This window comes from Gadus macrocephalus, chromosome 15, assembly GCF_031168955.1.
Source record: "Gadus macrocephalus chromosome 15, ASM3116895v1".
NCBI lineage: Eukaryota > Metazoa > Chordata > Actinopteri > Gadiformes > Gadidae > Gadus > Gadus macrocephalus.
In genome coordinates, this window is record NC_082396.1 from 21,474,455 (window position 1) to 21,498,143 (window position 23,689).

Below are 23,689 nucleotides of genomic sequence, written 5' to 3' on the forward strand. Positions count from 1 at the left end.
CAGGACCAAGGATATCTCAAGAATATCTTCTCTATTGAGCACCAGAAGATAATTTTCAATGTAATGTATATTTGCAAACTCGTGTTTGCAAATATACATTACATTGAAAATTAATGTCTCTAATTCATGTCTATCAAATTTAACGATTTTATTTTATTTTAGCTATTTGAATAAAAATGTCCAGGACACGTTCTTTAACTAAACAGTATGGTCTTGGATTTGGGTTGATGGTTGGATTGGTTGGATTGTATTCTTTCACAGTATTTCAATATTTCACATATTTTCACATTAATACGTGAAATATTAATATTTCACATATTTATTATCCATTAAAATGTACCCTTATGGGTTATGTGCAAATTACTTTTACTACCATCTGCACTCTGGCTTTAACTCGCGATGTAAATCAACTGAGTAAATCATCTGTTGTGCGGCATCAGCCATGCTGACCAGTAACTGAACGTGCGAGAGCTTGCCCAAGTTAAGCAAGCTGTCTTTGTGTAACTGTAACGGGTCAATGTAGCGCTGGACACAGGTTCTTGCTTCTTCCACCAGGAAGTTCTTTTATTGTCTTTTCAAACGTGTAACCAAAGACAATTGGATCAAGTGTAAATTATATTTTGCTCGACGCGATCTCCGTTGGCGATCGGCTCCTTTCTGCTGCCAATCCTTCCTGGATTCCCCTCCCTCTACAAGACAAAAGCAGGCACATAAATACAAACACTCCCTGATTGGCCTGAGTGCCGACACCTGCCCGCACTCAGGTCCAATCCCCCCAGCCAATCCGGTGCTCTCCCAACCTGCCCATACTCCCCCTGCAGGCCAGACGTCGCACGTCCCCCCACACACCCCCACCGCCCGACACAGGCCGGGGTCACATCCGGCCGCCAACTCACTCCCCCCCCCCCAGAGCGGGAGAGGAAGTCCGCCACGGCCATCTGCGCCCCAGGCCTGTGCACGACCTGAAAATTAAAGGGCTGCAACGCGAGGTACCACCGGGTGATCCTCGCGTTGACGTCCTTCATGCGGTGGAGCCACTGGAGGGGGGCGTGGTCGGAGTAGAGGGTGAACGCGCGTCCCAGCAGGTAGTAGCGGAGGGCGCCGACCGCCCACCGGATGGCGAGGCACTCCTTCTCCACCGTGCTGTACCGACCCTCCCGGTCTGATAGTTTCCGGCTCAGGTACAGCACCGGGCGGTCGACCCCCTCCACCTGCTGGGTCAGGACCGCGCCCAACCCCCTATCCGACGCGTCCGTCTGCAGGGAAAAAGGGAGATCAAAGTTAGGAGCACACAGGACCGACTTTCCACAGAGGGCTGTTTTAATAGCCTCAAACGACACCTGACATGGCTCCGACCACTGGACTGTATCTGGGGCTCTCTTACGGGTGAGGTCGGTCAAGGGGCTGGCCAGGTCGGAGAAGTTCGGTACGAACTGCCGATAGTAGCCCGCCAGTCCCAGGAACCGCCTCACCTCCTTTTTGGTCCTGGGCCGAGGGGAGGCCGCGACCGCCGCCGTCTTACCGACCTGCGGCCGGACCTTCCCCCGCCCCAGGTGGAACCCCAGATATTGAATCTCCCTCCGCCCGATCACGCACTTCTTCGGGTTGGCCGTGAGCCCCGCCCGTCTCAGCGACTGAAGGACGGCCGCCACCTGCCGCACATGCTGCTCCCACGTTCCGCTATAGATAACGATGTCATCGATGTAGGCAGCAGCATACGCGGCGTGGGGCCGTAACACCCGGTCCATCAGCCGCTGAAACGTGGCCGGGGCCCCGAACAACCCGAACGGAAGCACCTTAAACTGGTAGAGACCGAGCGGAGTGGAGAAGGCTGTTTTTTCCCGGGCTGCTGGAGACAACGGAATCTGCCAGTAGCCCTTTGTGCAGTCCAGGGTCGTATAATATTTGGCCATGCCAAGCCGGTCCACTAGCTCGTCGATCCGAGGCATTGGGTAGGCATCGAACTTTGACACCGCATTCACCCTACGGTAATCTACACAGAACCGGACAGACCCGTCCGGCTTCCCCACCAGCACGACGGGACTGCACCAGTCACTGTGAGACTCCTCGACCACGCCCAACTCCAACATGGTTGCCAATTCGCGCCGTACCACATCTTGTTTGTGGACGGGCAGCCTGTAGGGGCGTGTCCGCACCGTTAAACCTGGCTGCGTCTCGATGTTGTGAGTAATCAGAGGGGTGCGACCGGGCAGGGGCGAAAATACGTCGGCGAACCGGAGTTGTAGACCGGCAACGTCCCGTGCCTGACTCTCTACGAGACCCTCGCCCTGACCGACCGGGGGGGTGGGGCCTAGGCTAGGGACGTCCGGCCCAAACTCCTCCTTCTCCGGTAACGTCGACGCAAACGCGACAGGGACCGCATCGTTCCACCTCTTTAGGAGGTTGATGTGGTAGACCTGCTTGCTTTCGCCCCTGTCCGTGCGCGCCACCTCGTAATCCACGTCCCCAACCCGCCGTGTGACCACAAAGGGCCCTTGCCACTTCGCGAGTAATTTGGTGCTAGAGGTGGGCAACAGAACGAGGACCTTATCCCCCGGTGCAAGATCGCGTAATCTAGTCCCTCTGTCGTACAGGCGTTTCTGATTCTCCTGGGCTTGGTGCAAATGCTCACGTGACATTACCCCGAGTGAGTGGAGCTTTGCACGCAAGTCCATGACGTACTGGATTTCGTTTTTACTGTCGCTGGACCCCTCCTCCCAGGTTTCTTTAATGAGGTCCAGGACGCCCCTGGGCCTGCGCCCATAGAGCAACTCGAATGGGGAAAACCCCGTGGAAGCCTGAGGAACTTCCCGCACCGCAAACAACAGAGGGTCTAGCCATTGATGCCAATTTCGAGCATCCTCCAGTACAAACTTCCGGATCATGGACTTTAACGTCCGGTTAAACCTCTCGCACAAGCCGTCAGTGGCTGGGTGATAGACGCTCGTGCAGATGGCCTTCACCTTCAACAACCCGTAAAGTTCCTTCATCGTGCGTGACATGAAATTGGTGCCCTGGTCAGTGAGAATCTCTTTCGGGATTCCCACCCGCGATATGACATGAAACAACACTCTTCGCAGAGATGTTGCGCAATGGAATTGCTTCCGGGTATCGGGTTGCGTAGTCGATCAGGACCAACACAAATCGATACCCTTGTGAGGAACGTTCCAATGGCCCGATAATGTCCATGCCCACGCGGTCGAATGGGGCCTCCACCAGAGGAAGGGGCCGCAAGGGAGCCCTGGGAATGGCGGGGGGATTCACCAGCTGGCACTCGGGGCAGGAGGCGCACCACCTACGCACTTCCGCCCGAATCCCCGGCCAATAGAATCGAGCCATTATCCGGTTTAGTGTTTTCTCGTACCCCAAATGGCCCGCCATTGGGTTGTAATGCGCCGCCTGGAAAATCATTTCCCGGCGGCTCCTGGGTACCAGCAACTGGGTAAAAATCTCCTCACTCTCGGTGTCACGACCCACCCGATAAAGCCTATCCCTAATGACCACAAAGTGTGGGTAAGTCAGCACTGCGTCTGGCTGTACCCTCGAACCATCAATAGCAATCACTTGGTCGAAGGCTGAGCGTAAAGTAGCATCCCGAGACTGCTCGAGGGGGAAATCGTCTACCGGTGGGAAGCTCGGCGCTCGGACCTCGGGTTGAGAACCTCCCGCCTCCTCCCCCGATTCCTGATCAGCGTCGGACGCCCTTGCATCGGCGCAGAACACAGCGCATGACCTACATGTCCCTATCTGTCGTGTCCGCACCCCCGTAGTCTCGCTAACCGCCCCTGGAAACCCAGCCCAATCTAACCCTAGAATCAGGGGGTGCGTGAGGCTCGGACTAACCGCCGCCTTGACTCTATGCGTTTTCCCCCCGTAACGAATTTCGATAGGGACCAAGGGATACGTGTGAACATCCCCGTGTATACATTTCACCGAAACGCTTGATGCCTCTATCAACGCCTCGGACCGCACCAGGCGCTGGTGGATCATGGTCTGCATGCAGCCCGAGTCCAACAGCGCCTGGTGCGTACCCCGTTGTATCCTCACCGGGATACGGTACGCCAGTAACCATAGAGATATCTTTTCCGCACTACAGTACAATTAATAACCATCGGGGTTTCCCTGAGGGATGGTCTCAGAGGATGTGATTGCATACTGTATTTTTAATAATCGTATCTTCATATCGCATTGGAGATATGATAGGATGCATCTGCGTTATCATAACTAATATAAATGTATCATATTTGCCTTTTGTGAAGATAATTGTGAGCAACAAATATATGCCAAATGGCAAAAACAATAAGAAAATGGTGGTATTTCATCTGTATTGGCACAAATAAATCCCTCAAATATTTAGTGTCTGACTGGAACATACCTCTAGTAACCATAATAGCAATCCATTGGTTGGAGTCTTTCTGTCTCATCAGCTCTCCTCCATCTTGGCCACAGGCATCTTGTTAATGGTTTCCTGGTCATCTTGTTTCAACAATAAGCCTATTGTATTGCCTTAACTTCATAAACCCCGCTAGGCCTTCTCAAAACGCCAAGCAGAATAATCTGTCACCGAGCCAAAAGCACTGGCCTACGGCCACTGGGGTTAAGTAGACTTAAGAAGACCAGGAGGATGAGGGCAAGGGTCTGAAAGACCTCAGGTTACATCTAGACTCTTCAGAGACTCTGTTAAGCACTATAACTATTCTTAACATGTATTTTTTCAGCAACATTTGTGATACATTTCCCTTGTCTAATATCTGTAAGTCCATAAGAAGGTACATTTTTGGCTACGTTTCTGTTCTATAAAAAACATAAATATCAAGTCAGAATGACGAGTCCATTTAGAATATTATGGCTCTCGCTCCTCTAAGGTTGTCCGCCTTATCCTCTCTCCCTGTATTCAGACCTCATGGTCAGTCACTATTTTTCCAGCCACGTGTCTGCAAACTGTTTTGCAACAGACCCCCTGTAGCTTAAGACCACCCTGTTGTTGATCCCCGGCCCGTCTCCATCAGCCTTCCCGATGCCTTCAGGGACTTCTCCAGAAGACCCCTCGTGTTAGTTTGGTGATGTGAGGGGGTGTCACTACTGTGGAATGGGACAATAGTGGAAACCTAAAGGCTTTTTATTGCATGGTACTTTGTAGACCCAAAGTAATCTAATTTGTGAAAGGGTTTGAGTACAACAAAGAACAACAAGGCATGTTTGAATCCCTGCATATAAGAGGGGGGCTGGAGTACTTCAGATGAACACCCTTTGATCATGGCTTCATTCAACTCTAGTGGTTATTAGGGCTCCTCCAATGTATAGTACTATGATATATTAGTTAATTACAAAGGACAAAGGACACTGACAATTAATACACCAGGATATAAAACACCATAGCTTGCCCCTGTGTCTATAATCTGGAGCTACTCAGCACCAATGCTGCCATGTAATTGGCTCTCCTCCTTTTCTTTCCTCCCAACTGTTCAAAAGCAGCGAGTAGATTTTACAGCATATCTTTTATTATTAATTATTTTCACCATATATCTAACAAAACTACCATAAGCAATGGAAATAGCAATAGTTTTTGTTATATTTCTGTAGAAGGTTAATGTTGAGCATAAAGTGGCTTGGAGTTTAGGACGGATGGAAATCGTTTGCATAAAGCATTAATCATAGCACTATGTTTAGCCTTCTTTATTTGTTATTGTTCTGTGTTTTCAGCAACTCGAATGCATGATGGGTCCCTTGTGATTTCCATTAGTTACACAAAACCAACCAAAGATTACTATTGTTTTATCCTTACTTTAAAAGTGAAAAATTTAGGTTATGAATGACTTAACATCGCTACGATGAGGTACTAGGTTTATGCGTATGGGGTTGGGATTGATGTTTAGCACTCTGTCGTTGTCCTTTCCAAAAGGCAGTCCTTCTCACCAGCTTTGAGATTCTTTAAGAAAATGGAGAGGCTTGATATATTGATGATTCAGACTGACAAACTTTATTTAATTCCAATGATGAGCATTGCATTGAACGCAACTCGTGTAACTTTATTCATGTCTATACCTTGCTGTTGGAAGTCTAGCCTCTTATTTATTTTAATTGTATTTAATAATAATTGTATTTAATAATTATTAAATAATATTTAATAATGTATTTAATATAATTTAATAAATACAATAATGTTATTATAAAAGGTGTTCTTCATTTTAAAGGCAGTATTGAATAATTTGGGATATTTTTTATTGTTGGCATATAATATACAGGGCTCTCAAGTTTTGACATATTAACATGTGACATGTGAAAAATAAATACAAACATGACGGTAACTAAGTAAGTCAAACCGTCCAATCTGAAGGCTCTACTTAACCACTCCCCCTACTCGCTTCCACCAGTGCAAAGGGAACAGAACTGAGTAGGGGAGGGCGTAGCCTAACTAGTTTGTGAACGAACGCAAATTCAATGTGAACATGTATGTTCATGTGTCTCAAAAAGAGGGCATGTCCGGGCAAAAGAGGACGTCTGGTTACCCTACGTACGGGAAACCCATTTGATTCCTACCTGTTCCACTGTTAAATAGCGGCCCAAAATGGAGGGCACTATCCTAGTAATTTCTCTGCGTGAGAAATACGAAGTGTGGCGTGTGAGCGTGTGCATGGGTTGAATTGTGTGTGTCTCACGCCGAATGCGTAAAACTTGAGAGCCCTGAATATATATTTGTGTTGCATGAATAACGGTATCAGCCAATAAAAGTTAATTAAACATTGTTATAGCCCCCTATTTGTAGTTTGATGTTCCCTATTTATTAGCCCAAGTTCTCTGTGTGTTTTCCTCTTCACAACCAAGGGAATGGAGTTCATGTTAGCATGGCGTTCATGTTAGCAAGGCAGGCTTCCTTAGCATGTGACTCACTCACACCAGCAAATCTTTGGTTTTTACTTTTTACAATTGTTTTACTCACTCTTTCCTGCCTTTCCCCTGGCTCTTTGTCATTTTCCGGCTAACAGAAAATGCTAACCAGTAATGGAGTGTTTTCATCTGATCCGCACACAAAGTAATTGCAGTTGTAAACCGGTCAGCACACAAAAACGCAAGAGCCGAGGGTAAAGGGCTGGAATTGAGATCACAAGAGGTCATACGTGTGTCAGGACACAGGTAGTCAAACTAATGCAGCCCGAGGGGATAAAGCAAACGGAAACAAAAAACGATCCAACAATAACCAGAGGTGGGGGTCATTCATGTGCAAGTCACAAGCAAGTCTCAAGTCATAACCTTCAAGTCTCAAGCAAGTCCCAAGTCACTGTGGTGAGAATCAAGCAAGTCACAAGTCAAGTCATTGCTCAGGTCAAGCAAGTCCACAAGTCAAGTCATTGCTCAGGTCAAGCAAGTCACAAGTCAAGTCATACAAAAATCTGATGATCTAACCCAGTTTCCACATTTAAAAATCGGTAAAGAGAGTGGTTCATAAGTTGAGTTTTATTTCAACATTAACAATAACAATGTCTTAACAATAACAATAACTCAAACTATTCAAAACATTCCAAAACCATTATGTGCATAGTTTGAAAATGTTTTTTATGATCATTACCTCCAACCTATGAACAGAATCAAATATAACCTCTAGGTAGCTGTATACGACAACAGTTCAAGTCAATCACTCAATCTCCCTACATGTTGTAGAATATTATTTGCAACACATGGCATCAGACATGAAAAAAAATAATATTTCAAAAGTAATTTCACATACACATACTGTAGGAAGGGGAAATAGTAATACACAAGCCTGAAAGCTGGTAGCAATCTTGCTGCCTCGCAACATCGACTTACAATGCATTGCATTTGCAAAAAAAATAATTTGACAGTACTTTGTCACTGAGTTCTGAATGATGCGGTCACATTATCACCCCACCATGGCTGAACACACGTTCAAGAGGTGCACTTGATGCAAGGAATGCTATAACTCGTACCTCCACCTTGAACAAAAAGACACTTAAAACCACTGAGTTAGAAGTAGCCTACTGACATGAAAATTAAATTAATCATCTGTGGAACGGGCAGGGCTCGAAAAACTCCAGCCAATGATTTTCAGAAACACCGAGTGGCATTGGACATTAAGTACGTCAATCAAACGGTCGTACTGCACTCCCCCCCCCCAGCCCCCCGCGCGTGACCTCTTCGTGCACGTGCTCAAAGCTCGTGCCAGAGCAAGCTTCTGTTTGTTGTTATCCTGCGGTAGCTACTGGAGCTAGTTTACTTGCTAATCCACATTTGGACCTAGCGCTAGAATACAACCCTAAACTCCAACCTAGCTAGCCTGCCCTGGCCCACTCTCGCGCATCTGTGTTCGCGCTCTTGTGTGATTGCGCGTCCATGTACTTGAAATGGGTGGAGTCAGAGTCAGCGTTGAAGGAGTGGGGGTAGGACCATTTGAGTTGCGTCTTTTCAAAATCTCCTGGCGTATCGCAAATCACATATCCAACCTATAATCTAACTTTAGAAAAGTCATCTGTCTCAAGTCTAAGTCAAGTCTCAAGTCATGAAGACCAAGTCAAAGTCAAGTCGAGTCTTTTATCAGTGTTAGTCAAGCAAGTCTCAAGTCCTCAAATTTGCGACTCGAGTCTGACTCGAGTCAAGTCATGTGACTCGAGTCCCCCATGTCTGACAATAACATACTTCTATAGTGTCAAGCACATATTATAAGCCCCTATAATAGGCTGGAAACATGGGTATTCACCCATTACAAATGGGCAAAATAGCAGATCTACACTCAAGTAAATGAGTTTAGCTTTAGTTGTTTTCAAGTCTTTCAAATATATAAAGTTATCACACTGCAGCATGTTGGACCCCGATTCCAATGACGTAAATTCCATTACCGCCAATTGTGGCCATTGGCAATGAAGCAAAACGGTTGTCCCTGTGACAACCATATGGACTGCCAAGCTACCGTGAGATGTTGTTTCAGCTTTAAGATGTAAAATGAGCTGCTCTTTTTATTTTAATTGATGTAACAGGCTTGGACCTTATTGCATTGCTTTTATTCAATCACGTGACTTTTCTGAGTGCTTTTATTTCCAGTGTATGAAGTGGTGGACAAACAAATCAAAATGGATGCTTTTGTGCAAGGATGCACTCGCATATAATCGGAATAAACAGAGGGTTTAGAGGTGAATGGGAAGCTTAGATATCTCAAGAAAGTAGCACTATGCAAAAATGTACACCTATACATTAAAGAAGGAAGACTGTGAAACCGATTTCAGTAAATACCCAAATGTCGTCATGACATCTCACATTTCTTATTTAAGGGATTTTAATAATAAATCAATTATCAATTTGATACATTTCTTGCTATTTAGTAGAACAATTATTTTCTTTCGTTTTTAGAAGCCAAATATTTATTAAAACTAGAAAATGCATTTCATGCAGAAGATGCGGTGAGTGCTGTAGTACAAAGTGTTAAGACATAAAGAAACGTTAAATGGCTTAAATCAAGTGAAGGGATTTGAACTGAGTTCAAAAGTCTAAATAGAGTAAACAATATAAACATGCACACCATTTAAAAAATGTAAATGGTTGGATTGAAAGGAATTGAACTGAAGAATCGGAAAAAGCCGGAATTGTATGTACTCGGTACTGGGTTGTTTCGACTGCTCCCGAGCCAGCTCTCCACACGGCTGTGGAGACAAGAGGGGCTCAGTGTTCTCCAGGACTGCTTTGGTTTGGGATTTGGTGTCCGGCCAGGGGGCTCCCGGGGGTTAAACCTTGTTGGGAGAGTAATACAAGGAACCATTCACACCATCCTGGTCCTCTATGGCACTTACAGATCCTGGGAGCCTTGAAAGCTATTAGAAATACTAAATAGTAAAAGATATCGATAGGTGCGTCTTCTATCTTCAATAATCACACGCATCTTCATACACTGAAAGAAAGGGGAATATGTAAAGGGTTGCTAAGGATATAAGTGATGAGCACAAAGGGCCTCTGTGATGGTGCTACTGGGAAGCTTGGACTAATCGTAGATCTGTTTTACATTGGCCCCGAGGACACATGTGACTGAGTTCATGAGGAGTCTGTCACACACGCAAGCCAAACACATGGACGGACGGACGGACGGACACACACACACACACACACACACACACACACACACACACACACACACACACACACACACACACACACACACACACACACACACACACACACACACACACACACACACACACACACACACACACACAGACAGAGAGTTGGAAAACCGTGCTTCTATATAACAAGGATATAACCAGACATTGAGAATTACTGCTAATGGCCGACCACCTCCACGATGTTAACTAGCTATTATTGAAAAGTTCTAAACTAGAAAAGTTCTACGAGCTATTCTTCTCCACAGCATAACGACATTTATAACGTCATGGAAATCTCCATTATTGATGAGGTATTTCTATACAAATACCAGCATATAAAATAATTACTTTTCCACTGTTTATTTATACACTGGGCCATGTTAGCTTTGAATAGCTGCCTTCACCTGTCATACTAATCTCTACACGCCAACATCTTTAAGTTGGTATATTTAATCTTTGTAATGAGTGTAGGGGGATGGTCTGGGCAGCCCCCCCCATTCTTATCTAGTTTGAGCATCCTCAAATACCCAAATGACACAGTGTCAACGTAATTCGAGTGGGCTCGCTGGGTGTGGTGCTTAACTTTCTAAGCAGTTCTAGGGGATGTTATGCCCTGGGTTACGATGCAACTTTAAAAAAACAAACAAACATGTGAAGCATTCAGAGATTTGACCGGTGTACTGCTGAGTTTTAGCCTGGTTCTACCAGACTTTCGTACTTCACTTCATTTCATTTCATTTGTACAGAGAGTCTGGTCCTAATCAATTGACAAACGATAACTCACTTGAAGGCGGGTGTCTGTTGAAGTTTAAAATGATTGGATCTGCCCAGTGCCACTCTGGATCTGCCATAACCAATCGCTAACGTTTGGTTGTGACGTATGTCATGCGCCGGGAATCACGCGCAGGTTGTACACAAACCAAACACCTTGCGCGTCTGCACGAAAATGTCCGTCAACGACAGCTGCAGGTTTTGTTCGTCGAATTTAATTTATCAGGGAAAAATTGCACATTGTAAATCAATATTTTATAGTAAGGCCAGAGATGATGTATGCAGTCAACTTTCGAAGCTGGGTCTAATCGTTGACAACACGCCATCGTCATTGTTCTCAGACACGGCCTCTGTTCGCTGATTGGGCGCCGCTGTGGCGGCCCCAGAAAACCAAATTACATACAGCAGGTCCAGACCTAGTACTGAAGGGAAAGTTTAGAAATAGCTGAGTTTAGAAATAGCATCATTAATTCTATACCTGCGCATTAATGCCAAAATGATCCAATCAAGTAAATGTAATAAACTGATCGTCTATTGTGTGAAAAAACCGTCCTCTTACCTCAGGGAGAGGTTCCCTCTAATACCCCAAACCAACCGGCTGCTTCTTTCTCCATTGTGTCGAAATATGGAAGTGGATTCTGATTCTGTGGGACACACTTTTAGGCGTACGGAAATATTATAGACGTTGCTCATATTGTTTTGACCATGAATAACTGTGCTGGACTCCATCATTGAAATCAGCCCTTATTTTCATTAGTATGAGATAACGCTCCATGAATAAAAGGGCCTAACAAAACGTCAATAAAACTCTAATACATTAACTTGTCCATGAATGTACACATGAGTTCACACGGACAGCGTTTAGTATAAGGTGTGGTCCCATAATGTTTCATATGGTTCGAATCATTGATGTAACAAACCAATACACTGAAGCTGTGGCCGAGGTACTTAGTAAGTTCTAACATGGAAAACTTCCATGTTTTCATTCTAGTTAACCATTACTGGAGCTGATTTCCCTAATGACTTCTGGTTGAAGAATGCTAACGAATGCGAGTCATCTCGTGATTGAAAACATTTCCCCTACTGCTTCTGTGAATGGTTGTTTATTAGCTGTGTAGCATTTGGGTTATTATCTGGCAGTGCTCGCCATGATATGAGGTGACTGGTATTTTGGGCCATGTGTTGTGTAAAGAGGTTCAGAGGAATTGGTTGATTCATTAACAGGGAAGGCAGTTTACCTTGTTTGTTCTGCGCTCAGAGGAAGCACACGTCAGAAGCAGGACCTTTTTTTTTTTTTTGAGAATATTCTGGCCGTATTTGCAAACGTATTCGTTGCCTCATTTTGTGTGTGTGTGTGTGTGTGTGTGTGTGTGTGTGTGTGTGTGTTGGCCCTCGGTTTCCCGAACCCACCTTCCTGTATCAGCTGGAATCCCGCCCCAGGCTCAGAGTCACTGCAGCACTATAGCAGAGTTGATAGATAAGGCAGCAGAACAAAAGCCCTATGAGCTTGTTCTCCCCTCCTCCTGCGGCTGTAAACAGTGATTAGTCCATCTGGCCCCACTGTAACGCCTGCTGCTGTTGGTTTCACTGACCAGACCATGAGGCTAGACCTGGTTAAACAGATGATGGGATTAGGGGACGTAGGAGTTACCCCCTACAAGCCAGCGGTGTCCCCTTTCTACACGATTTGGAGTCTCATCTCTATTAAAGATTGAATTTCTGTTATCCATGAAATAAGAGATGGTCAATGACAACACTACAGTACCACAGATGTATATAAAAGAGCTGTTTCTGCAGGGTTTGGACCTGTACCTGATCTGGACCCCAGGGGCGGGGCATGGTTCAGTTTGAGCCTATCCTCTAGTAAAGAGCTGCAGCTGACTGTATGTGTGACGTGTTGCAGCAGGAACCACTTCCTCCCAATTTCTGAGCAACCGCCGCAGTGCACATTTTTGTATTCTGAGGAGTGTGTGTGTGTGTGTGTGTGTGTGTGTGTGTGTGTGTGTGTGTGTGTGTGTGTGTGTGTGTGTGTGTGTGTGTGTGTGTGTGTGTGTGTGTGTGTGTGTGTGTGTGTGTCCGAGCCCAGGATGGGGAGGAGAATCCCAACTCCCAGTTGCCATGGTAGCTATCTGTCTGCAGAATGGGTCTGATTTAGGCTTTCAGGGTTCAGGCAGGATGCAACACACGCAGAGCACAATTATCCCCCTGTTGAAGCTTATCCAGCAGCGGAACTTGGAGCTGGGCTGGGAAAGTGCATGTTTCAGTATTTAGTGCACATTAGCAGAGTGTTGCTACAGTGTGTGTGGAGGCTGGGTCTCCCTCAGCAAAGCTTTCTTCCTCACACCTGTGTCTCAGTCAGCCACTGCCCACTATCATCCTGATTTCCAGGACCCCCCGTTGGTCTGATGCCCTGTACAGCAGCGTGAGGTATGAGTCTGTTGTTCAGTAGTGCTACCAGCACTGTGTTTTCTAACACCTGATGGTGGAGGTGTGTCTCTGAGAGGAGAAAACATGAGAACCTGAGCTACCAACGATGATGCACCACTGAAACTGGGACCTCAGGACTTCAGGGGACGGGGTCTGGGGACCTGTAAAAATAATTGGATTTTGTAAGGTTGGCTGACCATCCTAAAGCAGACAACTTGAATAAAACAAACTTATGCCAACACTTTTTTAGATGATGGATCCTCTTGGTGTTTGAGCTGGGATAATTTTTCTCATCCTTTACAAGACTTATTTGACATTGTGTCATTAGTTTGGGGACGAGTAAATGTTGGTTAAGTTGGGCATAGCAGTCTCCAGTAGGTTGGTGTGTTCCCTGAAATACAGTGAGAGTCTAATACAATGGGTATCAAGTTAACACTATGGCAATTTATAGATGATTTGTTCAGAATGTGTTCCTACTTTACAAGACGTGTGGTCGTTACTCATCCCAACGAGCACACTGGTTAGCTAGCTGCCTCCTCGGTTTAAAGCCATCCATGATGTTTTAGTTATGAGACTAATCTCCTGCAACTGATAATCCCAATGCCATATTGCTATGCTGTGTTTTGTCATTAGCATTCCGTTAATGCCAGCCTGTATCATACCACACTGGATGCAAGACTCTTTTTAAAATTCTTTGCTTGCAATCACATTTCTGACAATTTTTTTCCCTGTCAGTTTAAATAAATACTTGTATATGTATAGTATAAAAAAGTATATATTTTAATCTTCATACTCACTTCACTTTAAATCTTCACCTAAACCACATATCATACATTTGTTGTTCCTAGCATAGGATGCCCATTGAATGGGAGTGAGACCATTCTGCTCTTCAAACTCAAAAGCAATCAAGCCAGAAGCAAACTGTGCTCCTCCACCACTAGTTCAGCATGATTATTAGTTTTATTTTTAAACAACATAAATTCAGAATGAAATCCAATCAAGCACATCCAATATAATACATAGGTTTGTAGCAAAGTGTAAAAATGTGTGTGTGTTTGTGTGCGTGTGTCTGAAGTAGCGTTGCGTGGATACAAGTTGGATTAAGGCACACAAAGACTAACTGGCATCAAAATGTTAGCAGAACTAATAATTCCCAATAGGAACTACCTCGTAGTACCCCATTAGAACTACCTCGAAGCTCCCCATAAGAACTACCTCATGGATCCCCATAGGAACTACCTCGTAGCTCTCCATAGGAAATACCTTAGTTCCCCATAGAAGCTACCTCATGGTTCCGAATAGGAACTACCTCATAAGTCGCTTTTCAACCACAGGAACTCCCCCTCATCCACAAACTGTCCTTTGCTACACTTTTCTTACACACTAAAAACCAAACTTCAGAATTTTCTGAATACATCAGATATCAGACAAGGATATCAAAATGTAAAAGTAATGTCATCTGCATTTTTCATGCATTTATAACAATCAATAAGAATAAACAGAATAACCAATTTCCTTTCCAAACATTTCCTTTGGGGAATGGGGTAGGATACCTGAGCAGTAGCCTATAAACAGTCAGGCTTGTCGTTTCACACCTAAACTATAATTTCCGTCTCTCCTTGTCTGCATTTGGTCGGCATAGATCGTGTTAAATGCTAAGCAAGCATCTCAAGACATTTGCTTGAGTATGACTTCTTGTCATCTACGGTATTGCTATTGCCTTGGTCCGCTAAACAGTGAAGAGATGTTGACCATTGGTGTGGGCATGATGGTCACTGTCTGGTCAATAGGTGCTAATCGAGATAATTCAATAACCACAACGACAGTTGATCAAGTTGAAACGTTTACTGAACGTTAGCATATTACATGCACAACCATGGCTGCCGCCATTATTCCCCGATAGAACAGCAAGCATCACAAACTGCGCACGCGCAGTAGATAACATGCAACTTAACAATAGGATCCACCTAATAGTCCTAATAGGATCTACATCATAGTCCCTAATAGGATTTACCTCATAGTCCTCATAGGATCTACCTCATAGTCCTCATTGCTCCTACAGGATCTACCTCATAGTCCTCATAGTCCCTACTAGGATCTACTTATTCGTCCTCATAGTTCATAATTGGAACAAACTCATTGTTCCTAATGTACTTCCTCAACATATGTCTTTCCTCCTCATGGCAGTAGGGCAAACCCTGCCTAGTTCATGGCCTGCAGCACACAGGGGAACAGAGGCAGAGTCGTGTGGTGTATTAGTTTCCTCATTCAGAGAGCAGTGAGGATACTGATCAATGTAGGGCTTGTGTGTTTGGGGAAAGCTGACAGATGGAGCAAAACAATGCCGCTTTTGGTGGGTTCTGCACGTCATCCACTGATTGTATAGTGGTTATATCCCGTGTTTGTTTAGGGCCGGTGTTTTAATATGGACAGGTTTAATGGTTTTGAGTTTAAGGTTCAATCTATTCATTAATTTTCTCTGCATATGCTACTAGATGTTTTTAGGTCATGTCCTTGTTTTGTGCGTTTATTTCAAAGATGGAATGTCATCAACTCTTCCTCTGATCTAACCAGAAGTCAGTCCAATAAGAGTTAATGCTCTAAACTTTTTTCTGGATGTGTTTCTGTGTGTTTGTATATGTGGGGGTAAATCTCAGCTAAATCTCACAGTTTCACAGATTCCAGTATTTAGGGTTAGAAGAGATTACAGTGCAGTCGGCTACATGTTGTATACAACGTCAGCAATGTCCTTTCGAACAGGGCTCTCGCTTTGCTGCTGTTTATGCGCATGCAACTATTCCTCAGGTTAGAACGCAATGGAGATGTTTCACACAAACATGGCTCTTCTTTTCTGCCCCTACACAATCCATCCCATGAGGCCAGTGCTTTGTGGAGGAGTGTAGTGGTGCATGCTGCACTGGCCCTCCCTCCTCCTACTACTCCTTGAAGCCATCACTTGAACTCTCTGCCCATACGCTCACACTGTGTCTGGCTATGTCTGCCATCATGAGTCCCCTCATCGCCTGCTCGGTGGAGGAGGGCCGCTTGTTTCCGCTTGTTCCCATGAGGCGTTTGATTGTATTGGTAGATTATAGATGTCAAGTTAAGATAATATCATAATATATATGATCATAATGGCTTGTTTCCCTTCTTTATGTGAAGGTTTTTTTCAGGTTTAGCAGTATTTTGGTTCAGATTTCTTTGTATCTTTTTAGTTTTTTTTCATGGAATTTTCAATTTAAGGATTTTTGTTCATAGCCTCATCCTGCTGCTGTTTAGCTCATCATGCTAGTGCTTTTCATTGAAGAAGAAAGTGTGTGTTGAGCATGCCATCTGTGTTTACATTATGTGTTTGTGTAACAGGAGAGTCTCCAGCAGCTGGTGATGATGTCTCTCCCCAATGTGTTGGTCATCGGCCGCAACCCCCTCTCCGGTGAGTCTCCTTCACCCCGAGTACACCAGGAACCATGCACCCTCACCAAACACCTTCATATGTTCACAGTGTTGTGAATATATAAAGTATTTCTCCAGGCCACAGTTTATTGTATCATTGTTCCAGACTGGGCTTCTTCGGATCTCCGTTTCTGTAGTGTTGGCGCTGCCTGCTATTGGTTCTGCTACGGGATTCGGAAAGGCACAATTATTTTACGTTCATGAAATGTTGGCCTTTTACAATTGTGTTTTTTCTTTCTTTGTACTCGACACATACTTGGTATACACATTTAATTAACTATGTGTCATTTATCTAGCTTATGATCAATATTTACTTTACTTGAGGCAAATAAAATCAAAGATGAGCTACAGCTGATTAACTGCGCCCATCCCTACACTCTCATGCAACAATGCATCGAGGAACTTTTAATGACAACCTTTTGTTCATGACCAGTGATGGGCAGAAACCTCTGATGGGGAGAAGTCTCGAGGACAACATGGTTGACCAGTAACCAAAGTGTTGGAATGTCTTCCACACTCACAGCACGAAATGAGGATTAATTAGAATGTAAATTGACAAGTTACCATAGCAGCCGGCAGACACTTTGATTTTTACCACAAGCTCATTTCCTGTCACATTCAGAAAGAAGCAGAATGAAAAAACAAACACTTCACCCACAACGCAAATCCTAAATCCTCTAAATTCATTCAAACATCTTGGAGCTGAGGTCATGCCTTCTTGGACTTGGTATCGGATATCCTCGTGTTGACTTCACACTACCAAGAGATGTGTGGGCTTGATGATCGCGTCAGCCATCGCCTTGACCTCCGCTGCATAGGAACATGATAGTCCAGGGAGGGAGCTGAAGGGGTGTTGCCATGTGTTGCGGCCACTGGTACTACGTTATTGCTGTTCACTAGGCAAAGGAATGGAACTGATGGACATGCAACACTAACAAGTCAGTAGTTAAAGATTAGCAATCACCTTTTGTTCAAAGAGGCTACAATTAAGCATAACTTAAACACTTCTAAAGCCCATCAAAAACCCTTCTTTCAGTGTTGTTGAAGCACATGCATCATGGTCCTGTTTGTTTGTACCGTGTCCCCTGGTTACCCCTCTGCCCTTTAACCCTTGGCCTGATCATAAGTCAGCCAGCAATGGCAACTATCACTACAGAGGTTGCCTATCTGAACCTAAAGCTACCAACTGGAAGTAATTTTGTGTGTTCGGGATAGGGGAACATTATCCCCAAAGCTCATAGAGTTTATGCTATAAAAATTAGCATGTTTTTTCATCTCACAAACACAAAAACACACACACAGGGAGGCATTCCTGCCTTGCAGTGACTCAACAGATGATCTTTGTTAGTCTGGCCCCTTCTGATGCTTCTGTGCGGTGTACCTGATGACCAGAACCCTTTAGTGGGGGAATTCAGTGACACTTGTGTTTAACTTAGCAGAAACAATAACAGCTGAAGGCTGAGGCGAAGTCGAAATACAGCTTCATATAGACTTTATCTATCCATATACAATTACAATTAGGGCATTTAGCAGAAGCTTTTATCCAAAGCGACTTACATAAATTAATACACACATTGACAAACCGACGGCGAGCAGTAAGGGTTAAGTGTCTTGCTCAGGGACACATCAACACTCAGCTAGGAGGAACTGGGAATCGAACTAGCAACCTCTCTACCTATCTACAACTGCTCTACCTCCTGAGCTAAGCCGACCCCCCGGATATTTGGAGGGCTGATCCATGGAACTTGTGTCCTATCTGGCCTCCAGCAGAATTGCTGTTTAGGTTCATAATAAATGGGAAGGATTATTGCCTGTAAGATCCACTAACATTGTGTGAAATCACTTAAATTAACTTCTACTTGAATGAGTTTATGCTTGCGTTAGTTTAAAAAACAAATAACATTTGTCAGCATCAATCATTTACTTTAAACTAGCATAAATAATATTTGCCTATTGGTCTCAATGCAATCAAACATTATTATATGGGTGGATTAGTCTCCAAGCATGCCAACCACGATTCGCTGATGACTGAAGCTAAGTGGATTCCTTCATTTTCAAAGCATAAATGGTTTCATGGCCACTAAATACAACGCAGCCGAATTACAACAATGGCAGGAGACAGTTGTCCTAGCCTGACAGCTGAGAATACACACACACACACACACACACACACACACACACACACACACACACACACACACACACACACACACACACACACACACACACACACAATGATGGGGAGATGCACAGGCTGCATTTACCAACAGTTTTCAGAGTGACAATGGGGGGGACATGATTTTATAGGGAGCAGTTTTCTTTGATCACATCACAGACTCTGATAGGCCGTTGGCAGTATAATCTATTGCGTTCAGTCTCAATTGCTTAGGCCTGTCCTTTGAATTAGTGAAAATTAAAATGACTATTTTAAATTATGTTTTTGAAATGGTACGAGTAAATAAGGTAATTTAATTGGTGATATTATTCATCTTATTATTAGGACTAGAGTTTTCACGCGCAACCTCTAGTTGTAATTGAACCCATAGCAATAATGTGGAAACCCCAGTCGATATTGTAAATAAATTCTGAGGGCATAATATAATACCATTTGGCCTATAATTTTACAACGTATAACATTTGTTCACCACAATATGACTCTTAAAAGCAGTGCAACATTTAAATATTTTTTTAACCATTTAGCGAACAAAAGGCAACAGGCTGATTATCATTTAGGGGGCCACTCAATGACATGCAGAACCGTCATCAACTGAAGTGGTGGCGATATTTCTAACTGAAGTGGTGTGAGAAATACAGACTTTCTACTCCTCATTCACATATAAGGTAATTTACATTTCCTAAAGAGAAAATACTACCTCAGGGTAAGTATTATTCAGGAGATTTTCAGGGTACAAATGTCAGGATATGTTGTTCACACATACGGCTCATCAGGAGAATATTAGGACTTACACGTGTGTCTGAGAGCAGCTAGTGTGTGAGCATTTGTTTACTTTATAAAATTTGCCAATTTATGGTAACGGGATAATTGGGGAAAGTGTAGTACACCATGCATGCAAATCAATTATTAAATAGCTTTTACTGTTATTCAGGGTTGAAAAGTGCATTGACATTTTAAAATGCAAGGCAACTACTATTGGTTAGTTGATAAATATTAATCATCATTGTGATTAAACATCTCTTCCAGTGTCCTGGCCAAGACAGGCAGCAGTAGCCTACAGTCACAAATAGCATACACACAAAACATAAGAAATATAAAACAACTAAAACTGTCCATAGCGGGGAGAGGGGGATATCAATATCAATATATAAGACATTTTGGGAGGCTCAAGAAGGAGAGCAATATTAAGTTTGAGCAACAAAGTATAGTCTGGTGGTGGACTCTATAGACATAATTCACCATACTGTGTTATTGACATGTTTTCGTTCTGTTTTATAGGGACACTGTCTCTATAAGAATCATGTGACTTCTGTGTTGATATGTCGGTCGGTGCGATGTTTGAATTTAACCGTTTTTATGAAAGACCCGCCGTTGCTTGTCGAGGTGAGAAATTGTCTCTTCCCTTATTTTGTCGCAATCTCTACTGTCTATAAACAGAACGTGTTACCTGGCAGTATGTCGACGTGTTTAAAAAAACATAACGTCTTACCTGGGCAAGTGTCGCTTCAGTGTATGCGCGTGTGTGTGTGTTCCTACCTGCGTGTGGGCCGATGGCAGAGCCGTTAAACGCCCTTACCTGCGTGTGTGTGTGTGTGTGTGCGCGCGTGTGGCTGCGCTTCCGTGTATGTGTCGCTGCCTTTGCGTTGATGTGTGTGTGTGTAGTGTGTGCGCATGTGTATGCGTTTCCGTGTATGTTCGTGATGAAGAGAAACTTATTTTTAGGACACGTCGGCCAGCGAAATATTTGATTTAATATTAGAGCAGTATCATGGGAAAGTACAGGCAGCAAAGTTACCAAGGATACATTCAGTGAGACAATGAGTGAACAAGTTCTATTTCATGTAGGCTACGCCGTCTAGGCTTCGCCTTATGGGCTTGTCCCGTGAAAATTCAAACTATGCACCTATCAGCGTGGGCACACGGTATCGTGTCTATATAACGCGGTGTATACCGTCGCTCATCCTCCCTTTTCTTTCAGCACTTGTGCTTATCAGCGAGAAATTGAGAACTACTATTAAGAAGATGAGAACTTCAACACGGATCTCCCAAGCCGGTGGCAGCGGCTCGGGCGAGGCCGCGGACAAACGGCCCTTTTCAGGGCCACCTGAGAGCGCTCCTGGAGCTAGGTCCTTTTCAGGACTCCTATGCGCCTCCTGTCCCGCCTCCCTGGCACCGGGTGACGGGCACTTGGCGTGCTTTCGGTGCCTCGGCACCGACCACGCCGCGGCTGCTATGGCGGCCCCCGTCTCCTGTGTCGCCTGCCGGGAGCTGCCTGAAGAGGGGATCCTCTCCAGGCATCTCTTCTTTTCCCCTGCGGTGGAACTGGCTGACGCCATCGACCTGTTCAGGGCCGGCCCTGACGTCGACGATGGCATCATCGACGCCTCCCTGGACGACGTCTTCGGCGACTCGGCGTCCGGTTTTTCCCGCTCTCGGGTTACAACCGCCACCGTCATACAACACGAGGGTCCGCGCCGGATGACCGATCTCTTCCGGGAGATCATGGGTGAGGCGGCGGCCATCAAAGGGATTCCCATGCCGGCCCCGCCTCTCGCCCCCGTATCTGACGATATGCAGGGCGAGTGCTTTCGCACCCCATCTTTTTCCCGGCGGGTTACCCAGTGCCCCTTGTTCCCGCCTTTGCAGCACTTGTTTATTGCTGCAGGTGAGGACCCTTCGACCCTGAAGGCTCCGGTAAGATCCTACACGGATTTTACCAACGTGGAGGGGTGGGCCGATACTCAGGCGAGGGGGATCCCTCGCCTGGAGCCTCCCCTGGCAGCGCTGCTCTGTCCGGGCGCCGGATGGCTCCCTAACGAAAAGCCGCTGCCCCCCGACCGCCTCCAGAAGCAGATTGTCGGCCTAACGGACAGGGTGTTCGTTTGTGCCTCTCAATCCGCGGCAGCGGTCAACAACATCGCCCTGCTCTCCTCTGCCACGGTCTCCTTGTCGGCTGACAGGGAGGCCTACGGCCCGGAGGAAGCCGCGAGATGGCTGGCGGTTTCCCGCTTTTCCAGCGCCATCCTCCAGCTATGCCAGCCGATAGCCGTTTCGGCCGGCCGGCATATGACGTGGGCTACCATGATTCAAAGGGTCATATGGCTCTCCCACACTGCGGTGCCGGAACGAGAGCGGGCCAGCCTCGTCCAGGGTCCACTAGCGCCGGATGGCCTATTTGGTCCCAGGTTCTCCGAGGTGCTCGCGCACCAGCAGTCAGTCCGTGAGAATCGTTCCCGGTTCGGGGCGATTCTCACGGGCTCCTCCCGCCAGCAGGCTGGGAGGAAGCGGGGTCTAGGCCGGTCCCAGCGTTCCAGGGGGCCGCCTCCGACTCCAGCCCCGGTGCAGCAGCAGCAGCCGCAGCCGCCGCGCACGGGGAGAGCAGCAGCGCCACGGACCGGGAAGTTCCGGACGCTTGCTCCTACTTTTTCTTTCCCTATTAAAGAAAAAAGTAAAGACCGTTTGGCCGAACGGCAGTACATGGTACCTAAAGGGCGATATTCCTCAGGCCACCTGCGTCCTACGCTTGTGGTGCGCTCCTCCATGTTGCCTCTTTCCCCCTCTCAGCCCGTTGGCTGTAGGGTGGCGGTCGGACGGCGTGTTCACCTGGCCTCTGGTTCACCTGCTTGGGAAGCGGCGACCCTTGGAGCCACGTGGACGGATCAGAGACTCGTTGCACGAGCCCGTGGATAAGGCCGCTTGTATCGGTCTCCTGGTTCCCCACATTATAGGTGAGGAGACGGGTCCGCGCACTGTGGCGACAGCCTGCGGACAGCGCATGCGCACAGGTGCTGCGGCAGGACGGCTCGCTCCATGTTCAGCGGGCACGAGCGCGACGTCTAGACAGCTCGTTGTTTTTACAGCTGCTAATTCTGGTACGTCTCCTACGCTCGCTGAGCCTCCTCCCTTTCATGGGAAGCCCCCCTTGGTTCACACGCAGTGTGGAGGCGGTAGGGGCAGAGGAATACGGGTTATTCCTGGACGGTCTTCCTCAGCTGTCGGCTCGCACTCTCTCCGACCGCTATGCGTGTTGGCAAGAGCGGTGCGTTCTGCCATCGTGGTTGGACACCACGTTGAGATGGGGCCATCCCATACAGTTCAAGCGTCGTCCCCCACCCTTTATGGGGTTGGTGGAGACCACGCTACGGGACCCGGCTGCGAGCACGGCTCTAGCAGCAGAGGTGGCACGTCTCTTGGTAAAGGGGGCCATCACTGTCGTTCCCCCCCTACGAGTCTCACCTAGGGTTTTATTCCCGTTACTTCCTGGTTTCCAAGAAGTCAGGGGAAAAGAGACCTATTCTGGATCTTCGCGTGTTCAACAGATTCGTTGCCACGAGGAAGTTCAAAATGCTCACTGTCGGAGCGTTGTTCCGGTGTGTGAGAGAGGGCGATTGGTTCACATCCCTGGATCTCAAGGATGCTTACTTCCACGTCCCTGTTCGGCAGGCGCACAGGAAGTTTCTCCGCTTTGCCTTTATGGGGATGGCGTACGAGTACCAGTGTCTGCCGTTCGGCTATTCCCTGGCTCCGCGCACCTTCTCGAAGTGTGTGGAGACGGCGTTGGAACCGCTCAGGCATCAGGGAAAGAGGATTCTCTTCTACCTAGACGACCTGCTTATTCTGAGCAACTCAGAAGAGACCGCGAGAAGGGACACCATGTTGGTGATAAACCATCTCTCCTTCCTGGGTTTTGCCATCAACTGGGAGAAGAGCTCCCCGCTCCCCAGCCGGCAGACAGTCTATTTGGGGCTTTGCCTGGACT

General features: G+C 46.2%; 1 protein-coding gene and 1 long non-coding RNA gene across 14 annotated transcripts in view; both read left to right on the plus strand.

The window, feature by feature from the left end:
* The window catches only part of ccdc88ab (coiled-coil domain containing 88Ab), a 139,584-nt gene that overhangs the window by 22,059 nt on the left and 93,836 nt on the right, over nt 1-23,689 (plus strand). For all 13 annotated transcript variants that reach the window (XR_009529368.1, XM_060073538.1, XM_060073531.1 and 10 more), the window contains exon 4: nt 16,665-16,734. Coding sequence is in view for 12 of the 13 variants with exons in the window: in XM_060073538.1 (XP_059929521.1) it covers nt 16,665-16,734 (70 nt within the window). In the remaining variant the exon portion in view is untranslated. The remainder of the gene's footprint in view (nt 1-16,664; nt 16,735-23,689) is intronic.
* LOC132473533 (uncharacterized) lies at nt 7,200-7,791 on the plus strand. The gene is made up of 2 exons (XR_009529441.1): nt 7,200-7,323; nt 7,358-7,791. It is a non-coding gene; the product is annotated as an uncharacterized LOC132473533 (long non-coding RNA).